Below are 10,000 nucleotides of genomic sequence, written 5' to 3'. Positions count from 1 at the left end.
CATGTGACAGGTACACTTACGGATCGGACTATCGTTCTGCCGGCTTACGTCGAAAACGAACGTTTTGCAATCGCCGGCACCAGTTGCTAGCAACGAGTTGCCCCGTTTCGGAAGGAACTGGACATGGAAGAGAGAGAAAGTCGATTAGTTCGGTGTTTAAATGATATGGCCATCGAGGTCTTACCTTCACCGAGAAGATGTTCCCTTCATGGGGTGTGAGCAGATCGTACAGCTGCTTGTGCCGGAACGGATCCCACAGCATCACGTGAAAATCGTCGGAAGCCGATGCCAGGATGCAACCATTCTCACTCCACTCGAGACAGTTGACGCACCCGTTGTGTCCCTTCAGTTCCGTCTCCAGCTCGATGTTATCCACGAACTGGGGTGCGGTTCGAAGCCGATTCCGTAGCACATACTCCACATCCCAGTAGGCACGGTCCGTCAACATCTGGGTTACGTTGGTGACGCTCCCATACTGCTGTTTTCGCTTCATCCTTTCTGTTTAGCCTAGCAGGCCGGCCCCACCGTCTTATCGAACACAGGAGCCGCTATCAGTGCCTCGAGGGGTGGGCTCTATGCTTATGTGCTCGGTGTACTTTCCCAAAAATTCTTGGCAAACACAGGATTTCAAACAAGACCTCGACAACACCACCGCTATGTCACGGTGACAGTAGAAAAGACGGTTCTCCTCACCTTCTCCTAGCAAGCGAACCCTCTTCTTTGATTTGCTTTTCGCTTTTCACTGCACTATCTGCTGCTGTCTATGCTATTGGACCACCACCACCTCCAACATCGGAAGCTGCAGTCACAGAGGAAGGTGAATGATTGCACTTGAATGATCCAACAGTAAACAGATCAGCAGTCGTCGCACCCAACCGCCCTCGGGAACGGTTTTCAAGGATATTCGGGTCAAGGTTATTATGCACCGGAATCGCAAAGCTTCACCCTGTCTACTACGATTCGGGACATGTGCTATTGACCGTATATCGAACGAATTTGCTGGTTGATTGCAGCGGATTTATGTGCGTAAATGATGCGTGTGCCAGTCGACGAAAAGGGGTCCCCTTTCGGCTCCCAGCTCGACACTGCTGCTGCCACGCATCACATCGCTCGAGACGTTGTTTTGTGTTACTTCACTGACCTGCTGATATCAGTTGTGGTGTTACCGTATCACCGCGCCCCGGTGCAGCTAAACTTCGGGAGGAGCGGCTGCGGGATGCAACGATCTCGTCAACAAAAGCAACGAAAAGTGCATCGCCGTTCGGTGCACCGCAGATTCAAAACATTGGCCGTGAGTGCCGGCTGTCGCCAAACTGTCAGCTGTCACCGTGAGTGGCGATTTGTTTACCTCCAACTTGCTGATGATGTGTCACGACGGTCGCTGGCTTCTCGCTAAAATCTTTTAATTTTTTGTTAAAAATGCAGTGAAATCGCTGAATAATATCGGCACAGCATCGGTGTTCCATTGTGTGAGCAGGCTTTAGTGTTAATCCGATCACCGGCACCCGCCAGGATGGAGGAAAAGGGAACCGCACCAGGTGGTAACGAGCTGTTCAGCTTACCGCCCGGACCCGCAACGTTATGTTTCGACAAAAACGAATTCATGAAGGTCAGTCCGCGATCATCAGCCACACCCGGTCACTCCACTAAACTAAACTAAACTCAACCCCCCTTCGCTCGTTACAGAAAACCTTCTCCGTCGACGAGTTCCTGCACGAGAACCGGAACGCGGGCAGCCTGGAGATCATCCGCGATGATCTCGGTCTGTACCTGAAGGTTTTGCGATCGGCCATGATCGAGCTGATCAATCAGGATTACGCGGATTTCGTCGATCTGTCCGCCAATCTGATCGGACTGGATGAGCAGATCGATGGTATTCAGGGACCGCTGGAGAAACTACGGGCCGAGATCGCTCTCGTCAAAGCTGCCCTCGAAGGCAGCATGCACGAGATTGCCAACTGTCTCGAGCAGAAGAAAGCCCTTCGTGGTCACAAAAAATCACTCCAAAGTCTGGCCCGATGTCAGGCATCGTTAGAGAAGCTTGAGACGATGCTACGGAGAGACCAGCAGGACACCGTAGCGGTGACCATCAACGCAACCCTTCTCGAGCGTGCCGCACTCGAATCGATCCAGTTACAGTTTAACATAAAGTTCTGTAAAGATTTCCTCGATCCAGCCAAACAGCAGCTGGCCCAGGAACTGTGGAATGAGCTGTTGGGACGGCTGCAGGAATACTTCCTCCGGGCGCTGGATGATCCGGAACCGAAGGAGCTCGAACGTTGCCTTCGCATTTACTGCACACTGGACGAGTGTCGTACGGCGGAGACCGTATTTCGGTGCGAGATCGTGGCACCGTTCATGAATCGGGTCATCTCCGAGACGAGCCTCCAGAACTCACCCCAAGGTCTGACCGGGATCTACAATCAGATACTGGACTTTGTGTCGATGCGCATGAAGCACCTGTGCCAGCTCACGAAACGGAACGGCAAAGTGAAGGGCTACAGCTTCGTAGTGAATGCCTTTTGGGCGGAAGTGGAGCGCCGCATGGAGACGAACATGTCGTCGATCTTTGCGCCCGGCAATCCCGATGCGTTCTATCAGAAGTACAAGTGTACGCTCGAGTTTCTCGAGCGGATCGAGCTCATCCTGGACGATGCGGATGATGTGGCCCAGTTCAAGGCACACGCCCAGTACCGTAGCTTCCAGGTGCGCTGGAATTTGCCGGTTTACTTTCAGATTCGTTTTCAGGAGATTGGCTCCACGTTCGAAGCGAGCTGTAGTGGTTCGATCATCGATCGACAGCAGATCACCAATGCGACCATTTCCGCGTCCCAGTTCAATGTGGCACAGTTTTCCGGCGCACTGACCGCCATTTCCCGTTGCTGGCAGGAGGGTATCTTCCTTTCTCAGCTATTCCATCGTTTCCTTAAGCTAACGCTGCAGATTCTTGCCCGGTTAACGGTATGGTGTGATGGTGCGATCGTAGCCAAGATCGACGATCCGTCGATCACCGGTGAACAAGCACAATCCATTCGGATACGCTTCCTCGTCGCGCTCTACTCCGATCTGGGCAATATCGCCCTGAAGATCCCTTCGATCGTGAACCTTGCAGCAGATAAAAGCTCCTCCCCGGGAGTGTCTCGGTCGGAACTGGAAGTAGCTCTCGGCGAATGTGGCACCCTGTTCCGTACGAAACAAACACACGTTCAACGGTCGATCGTACAGGAGCTTATAGCGAGCAGTTTGGTGGCGCTCAAGCAGGCCAGCGACATTCCACGATTGTACCGGAAAACGAATCGTGAACTGCCGAGCCGCTGCTGTCCGTACGTGGAGCAGGTACTCGCACCAACGGACAGCTTTAAGCGATCGTATGCCTCGATGATCGTTGGTGATGCGATGCGAGAGTTTCTCTGTAGCGTCTACAGTCACGTCACTGTGCAGTAAGTACCGAATGTGGTCATCTACGGTGGGCCAATTTAATAGCTTCGTGTGTTCTCTCTCTTTTTTCCAGATACTACCTGGTGATCGATGAGGTGATCACGTCCGTGCAGAAAACGGAAGAATCGTTGCGACGCTTGAAGAATCTACGTGATCGGAATACGGGAAGTGGCACTGGTGGACAACAGCCCGTGCCCAGTAGTACGGCACCGACCGATGACGATAAGATCCGTCTACAGCTGCAGGTTGATGTGATGCACTTTGCGCGCTACATCAAAGAGGAAGCCCAAATTCCTTGGCAGCAGGTCGACAAGCTACCGGAACTGATTCAACTCGTCGAAGAAGCCATCAAGGGACGTCCGGGATTGGAAGCAAGTCAAACCAGTGCATAAAGCGGGAAGCATCGTTGCCAGCAAAAACCAAAAACCCGCCACAGCGGCCCTTTTTCGGTCATTTCCAGTTGTTGCTTGATAGAAAACGATAAGGTTGGCGTAAATAAATTATTGGAAAACATAAAAATTACTTTTCATTCTAGTTTATCTCTGGTCTAATCTTCTCCCGCTCCTTCCGCATCTTCTTTCATCATCTGCTCGATGAGTTTCTTGCGTTCCTCGGCCTGACGCAACTGCCGGAGAACTAGACTTTCGTAATCTCGCTCCGTGATGGTACCACCAGCACCGGTGGATCGTCCTCCTGCTTTCTGTTTCGATGCCGGCGGTGGCTCACCGACCCATTCCAGCGTACAGGGATTATCTAACCGTCCCTTTTCGTACGTTACCGCCATTTCGGCGGCATCTTTCTGTTTGAACTCAACCAGTGCGCTACCATTCTTCCGCGGGCTCATCACGAGCGCATTCAGGTCACCGTATTTGTTGAGAAACTTGCGCAAAATCTCCTCCGTGTAGCCCCCATTGCCGGTGTCGGTTTTGTCCGCCTTCCAGCGTATCTTCACGCGGTGCTGCGATGGATCCCAGGTTGGTGCGGCCGCCGTTTGTATGAGCCGCAGTTCCTCTTGCAGCTGTTGGCGCATCAGTTCCTGCTCTTCTTGGATCAACTTTGAGCCCTCCTTGCGTAACCGATCGAACTCCTCCTGGAACAGTTCCTCCGGTGTTTTGTTGCTGGCCGTTTTGTATCCACCGGTGGCCGCTTCCCGGGCCCGCCGTTCACGCTCCTCGAGATCCGCCTTTAGCTTCTGTCGCTTGCCATCGAGCTGCTTTGTGCGTAGTTTCGCCGCCTTCTTTGCGTTCAGCAGTTTATCGTACGCTGCACGGGCCGAAGTGTCGAGCAGGATTTCCAGTGCCTTCGAGAGCTCCTGGAACAGCTGGGCCGCTTTGGGGTTGTCGGGGTTTTTGTCCGGATGGCATTGTAGCGCCTTTTTGCGGTACGCTTTGCGGATCTAGAACGAGTCGAGGGAACGTTCCGTTAGTCAGTGGTCGGTGGGAAATGGTCCGTGTACTTACCTCTTGCTCAGTGGCCCCGATGTCCACCTCGAACAACCCGTACAGGTCGGTATCACTAAACTTCTTCACATCCACCATGGTTACCGGGTTTCCGTGATCTTAGCCAGCGCGCTTCAAGGACCTTCGTCGCGGCAAAATCGGCCAAGGAGTTAAGGTAAACAACTCCCAGTTTGACAGTTCTAGCTGTCAAAACAAGAGTGCGGTTCCGCAAACTCATCGCGGTTCGTTTTAAAAATTGGCCGGCTCGCGACGCGATTTTCCGGTTTGGTGAAATTACTTCCAGTGTTCTACTCCAATCGCCCAGCAAAATGTTCTCCTTCCGACGGGAAATCGATTTCACCGGATACACTCTCATCGTACCTTCGGTTAGTGTCGGGAACGTTCCGCAGCTAGCCGTGGATGTGATCATAGAAACGCTGAAACTCGAACCGATCGGCCAGCTGTGGCATCCTGCGCTCATTCCGGTCATCGGTGCCCCTGCCTTCGAACACGAACCGGTCGACTTTGTGTCCACCTCCGCCGAGCTGTATCTATCGGAGGAAAAGCGTCTCGCGGTGCTCCAGCTCCGGGCACCGCTTGCTGGGAACGCACAGCAACGAGCATTCCTCGAACAGTTGGCCGACTTTGTACGGGATCGTCACTTCACCCAGGTGCTACTGCTGGCCAGTGCTTTTGCACACGAGAAATCCAATGTCCGTACGGCACCGTTCAGTTATGTGGCGAATGAAATGTACGAACGTGCGGACGATGCCGGTTCGCGCCGCTTGGCGGAAGATGGTGGACGATGGACGAAGCACCCGGGAGGCGTTATTCACGGAGGAGGATTCGGAGCGAAGCTGCTCGAGCTGCTGACCGACCGCAGTGTCGCTGGTGTCCTGCTGTTTATGTACGTCTCGGAAGGTGACAACACAACCGAGGGTCTTATGCTAGCCCGGATGCTCCACACGATCAGCGGAGAACGTTTGCTGCCGGCCGGTGCACAGGAATCCGACTTTCGGTGGCCCAAATCATGGCAGCATCTCTTCGGAAGCTCCCATCCCAGGTCCTTGTACTGAGTGCCGCAGAAGCTGCACAGGGTTTTGGTGCTGGGATGGCCATATGATGGATTCAATTTAAATTTATTCATACTTTTCGGATATCACGGTTGGATAAAATGGAATACAGAAGCCGAACATTTCATTGAAAATAGAAAAAGTCTTATTGCATGTTTTTTCCTTTTGAAATAGTATTTTAATGCTTAATGCTAAAACTTATATGTTATCAGGCTTAGCAGTACAACATCTCACAAGAACGGTCCACTAGCGCTATCTGTACAGAGAAGCTTTCTAAGCACGTTTACGAAGAAGAATGGCTGATGATCGCCCGTTGGCATCTCGCTGATTGCATGTTCTGTACACAGAAACACACTCAAGTTGCCGGAAGTATTTACAGGTTGGTTAAGCATCGGTCAGGATATAATTATCTGTACAGGAGTTATGTACAAAGCGAAGCCATCACACATGTACCACGCGCCATCTAGTACGTCTACCATTGAACTCGTTGCCGTAATCGATACTTGGATCACTAGGATCGTTGCGTAGGAACCCAGTTGTGTTTAGTAGGATGTAGGATTTCTATTTCGTTCTTATTAGTTGCGGTATAGCTATTGCTTGCAGGGGACTCCAGAAAGGAATTATGCAGATGAATGTGGTTGTTGGTGTTGTTCTCATGCCCGGCTTTTCGATTACTCTCTCTACCATTACCTCTTCGCTGAAAGTAGATTCGTTTCGTTTAAATTGCCAAAAAGGGTTCCCAAAACATTAAATCATTGTTCCACCAAAAACTCCTCTCGCCTTTTTTTTTACTTTCGTTTCTGTTAATTTAAATTTCAAATATTGCACTTTTGAGTAAGCAACAGCCATGTTTCCTTCGGTTACCTTCTTCGTCATCGTAACGTAAATCGTTTTCGTCTTCCAGTTTCCTAAAGTGTTGGTGGTATAAATTTTGTTTGTCCGACGATTCATTTTCTCCCTAAAAATCTGTATACATATCCATATATCAGAGGTAATGTCAAGTTCTCCAAAAAGCTCTTCAGTACAATCTTCTATTATACTCCGTTTAGCGATTTCAATAATTTTGTATCCCTTTCTCCCTTATTTTGTTCATGCTTTTTACTCACTTTCACAACACTTGCTTAAGTCATATACAGCCAGAGCACAACAGACACCCAAAAAGGTTAACAGAAAACATTCAAACCCGCAATCTGTGGGTGAAGGTGCTGCTTTCCACCAAAACTGTTATCACTCGCGATCGCATACATGATCATCATCGTTATGATCGGCTCCTAATCTGAAGGACAGGATAGGTATGCAGCTGCTTGTCCTGCTCACTGTATAAATACCAAATCGCGTACAAAAATATAACTTCTTCCTTCCTTTATTGCCCCCTTCAGCTAACGGCTTCGTTCAGTGTTGATTAGTAGTCTTGCACTTCTGCACCTTCACAAAAAATGCTGTAAATTTTCCTCTTTTGACTCCCTCTCAGGTTGGGCGATTCAGTCAGTATGCCTCTTGAGCCCTACACTGGAACGTTACTGGATAAATATAGACACTCACTAGCTCCAATGATTGATATAGGGTTCCATGTTTGGTTGTTCGTTCTCTAGTTAGATAGTTTATCGGTTGCTTACTGTCTGTGGGTTTCTACTCATCTTAACACTACCTATTTACATTTGTACAGGTGCAAACATCTGCATGTGATCGTATGCACCTGTTTTTTTTAACTGGGACGCGTTTCTTTGCCGTGCTCGTATGTACAAGGAATCATGGGATTTAATCAATCCCGCCTCCGATCGAGTATTGAACCTTACATTGCTAACGACGACGATAAGTAACTGTTACGTGTTATCTATACATTTGTACACTCTAAACACTAGGACTACTCACTAAACGGTATGACTTATTGTCACTTTTCGAAAGTGAACTGCTAAATTCTGATTTGTAACTGATTCTGTTCTGTATGTTGCTACTGCTGCATGATATCTCGGGTGCTCTTGGAGAGCGCGACTCTGACTGGTGTCGCAAACGGGAACTCGCGGTTTAATGATCCAGCGGTATCAGTCGTATAGTATTAGTGCCATCTCTTCCACCTATCGTTGATTGCTTTTAGCGCATTGCTTTGGACTGTCACCTATTACTGTTGCTGATGCTGCTTTGATTGGTTGCTGCCATTACCAGTGACCCACTTCTCGTTTGCCGGCAGTATTTCGATTTCCGGCTGCATCTTGATTGTCATCACCGTCGGATCGTAGTAGCCGGCCAGGTAGTACGTGTCGTTGTTGTCATAGATCGAGCTGTACTGCTTCGGATCCGAACCGAACTTGCTAGTGTAGTCACGGAGCGCCATCACCTCGCACTTGTGCGAAATGGTCTGGACATCGTTCTCGTCCTCATGTGGAGACTGGAACAGAGCACCCTAAGGACAGAAGAAACAGTTAGATGACAAAGCTAAGGCTTCAAATGAAGATGACGAGTAATTGCTTACGGGATACTTTAGATTGGGACAGTCTTGCGTTTCCTCCGGATGGTAGAACCACTTCACGCGCACCACCATATTATTGGTGGACGTTTCCCACATGGACTCGATGTGTCCGATGTAAGGCCGATCGGGACGTCCCGTCGAGAGAAACACTGCAGAGTCACCAACCTAAAAAAAAACGACAAGAAAATCATTAAAAAAATGTCTATGTAATGCCAAAGTTTCACCGCGAACACTTACCGATATCGTCTCTTTACCCCGTTGGATCGACTTGTAGAACTGCTTCTTGACTCGTCCAGTCGATCGTCGGTAACCCTTGCCACACCAGGCCCACAGTTGACGGGCAGGAAGAAAGGCAGCAATCTTACTGCCATTCTGCTCCGTCGATGGTTTCCGCTCGCCCGGTGACGACTTCTTCTGGGGTTGCTGTAGGTCGCAAAGATTACAAAGAATGGATCAGTATTCAAATCTCGTTCTCAGGGCACGCCATCTACTTACATAGTACGATCCGGAGCTTTCCGTCACGGAAGAGCTAACTTCCTCTTCCGTTAGCGTGTCCTCCTTCTCCGCCGCAACGCCACCCGATGGAGGGAATGCCGCGGACAACGTACCCGCAGCCATTCCACCCTGGCTGAACTGGCCAGCCGTTTGCGATGCGCTATCACCCTGCGAGATATCATCGTCCATCGAGCCAGCTCCACCACCGACATCCTGCGACGATGGCGAAATACCGCCCGGACTGATGGCCATATCCGCATCCCGGTGATGTTTCTTGTGCTTCCTCCGTTTCTTATGCTTCCGGTGCTTGCAGAACTCATCGTAGCACTTGGATTTGGACTTTTTGTGCTTATGAACACCGCCTGCGAGAGTGGAAGCGGCCACCCCACCACCGGCTGCCAGTAGCTCCGCATTCGTTGCGGCCAAACGGCGCAACTTATCCTTGCGGATCTTCTTCAACCTACGGCGCTCCTCACGGTATGCTTCGTCGTGTAGTCGCTTCTCGGCTCGCTCCGTTGCCAGTGCGTAACCGTTGATCGTCGTGGATCCGGTTCCAGCACTGGACATCATCGGTGTTACGGTGGCCGTTAGCAGGGAGGAGTTTGCGGTGGACGAGCTACTACCAAGCACGGTAACGGCCGGCCCAAGCGTACCGAGCTGGTGGGCACCCGGATCCGGGTGGCTTGGCTGACGCTTACGCTTGCCTAGCGATAGAAGAGGATTGGGATCGTATTCTGGAGTTTCGGTTTACGCAGTTTCGCGATGCCACGTGCACACACATTCACACGTACAAACACACACATACAAACACACGCAATCACACAAAGATGGTGGCACGGGAACGGGACACGTTGTAGTTGGTTGTAGTAGGCGGCGAGTTGGCAGTTTTTGGAGGTTATGTTGGGACACACCAGGTTGGTTGGTTGGTTGGTTGGTGGTAGTGGTTGTAACGCAAAATCCGTGGAAAACGAAGAGCAAAAAAGAAGAAAAGAAAAGAAAAATCCAACGTAAAAAATACTGGACAACACACATGTAATCGCGCACTTCGAAAGCGCCACTAGCACTCCGGACCAACAATGATGCGGTCT

General features: G+C 50.4%; 5 protein-coding genes across 12 annotated transcripts in view; 2 read left to right on the top strand and 3 right to left on the bottom strand.

Annotated features, from left to right (window-relative positions):
• Positions 1–1,244, bottom strand: part of LOC126570772 (WD and tetratricopeptide repeats protein 1) — a 4,036-nt gene extending 2,792 nt beyond the window's left edge. The window contains exons 1-2 of the mRNA XM_050228759.1: positions 185–1,244; positions 1–117 (exon numbers count right to left, since the gene is read on the bottom strand). The exon at positions 1–117 is cut by the window's left edge and continues 273 nt beyond it. Of these exons, the coding sequence (XP_050084716.1) occupies positions 1–117; positions 185–493 (426 nt within the window). The 5' untranslated portion in view covers positions 494–1,244. The remainder of the gene's footprint in view (positions 118–184) is intronic.
• A 125-nt stretch (positions 1,245–1,369) lies between these two features.
• On the top strand, positions 1,370–3,951 carry LOC126569968 (conserved oligomeric Golgi complex subunit 2). The gene is made up of 3 exons (XM_050227399.1): positions 1,370–1,609; positions 1,687–3,440; positions 3,512–3,951. The coding sequence occupies exons 1-3, from the start codon at positions 1,514–1,516 to the stop codon at positions 3,828–3,830; spliced, it is 2,169 nt and encodes a 722-aa protein (XP_050083356.1). The 5' UTR covers positions 1,370–1,513; the 3' UTR covers positions 3,831–3,951.
• A 23-nt stretch (positions 3,952–3,974) lies between these two features.
• On the bottom strand, positions 3,975–5,034 carry LOC126569967 (dnaJ homolog subfamily C member 17). Its single transcript, XM_050227398.1, has 2 exons — positions 4,899–5,034; positions 3,975–4,834 (listed from the first exon to the last, which is right to left on the bottom strand). Exons 1-2 carry the CDS (start codon positions 4,974–4,976, stop codon positions 3,986–3,988), a joined length of 927 nt encoding a protein of 308 aa, XP_050083355.1. The 5' UTR covers positions 4,977–5,034; the 3' UTR covers positions 3,975–3,985.
• A 71-nt stretch (positions 5,035–5,105) lies between these two features.
• LOC126573999 (proteasome assembly chaperone 2) lies at positions 5,106–8,073 on the top strand. The gene has a single exon (XM_050233885.1). It carries the CDS (start codon positions 5,207–5,209, stop codon positions 5,951–5,953), a length of 747 nt encoding a protein of 248 aa, XP_050089842.1. The 5' UTR covers positions 5,106–5,206; the 3' UTR covers positions 5,954–8,073.
• LOC126573957 (mucin-19) overlaps positions 6,703–10,000 on the bottom strand; it is a 265,757-nt gene continuing 262,459 nt past the window's right edge. For all 8 annotated transcript variants that reach the window (XM_050233797.1, XM_050233830.1, XM_050233813.1 and 5 more), the window contains 4 exons: positions 8,913–9,646; positions 8,655–8,840; positions 8,421–8,582; positions 6,703–8,351 (listed from right to left, as the gene is read on the bottom strand). In XM_050233797.1, the coding sequence (XP_050089754.1) occupies positions 8,070–8,351; positions 8,421–8,582; positions 8,655–8,840; positions 8,913–9,646 (1,364 nt within the window). In that variant the 3' untranslated portion in view covers positions 6,703–8,069. The remainder of the gene's footprint in view (positions 8,352–8,420; positions 8,583–8,654; positions 8,841–8,912; positions 9,647–10,000) is intronic.

Source organism: Anopheles aquasalis, chromosome 2 (assembly GCF_943734665.1).
Source record: "Anopheles aquasalis chromosome 2, idAnoAquaMG_Q_19, whole genome shotgun sequence".
In the NCBI taxonomy this organism is placed as follows: Eukaryota; Metazoa; Arthropoda; class Insecta; order Diptera; family Culicidae; genus Anopheles; species Anopheles aquasalis.
Note: the sequence above shows the minus strand (reverse complement) of the source record. Positions and strands in the feature narration are given on the sequence as shown.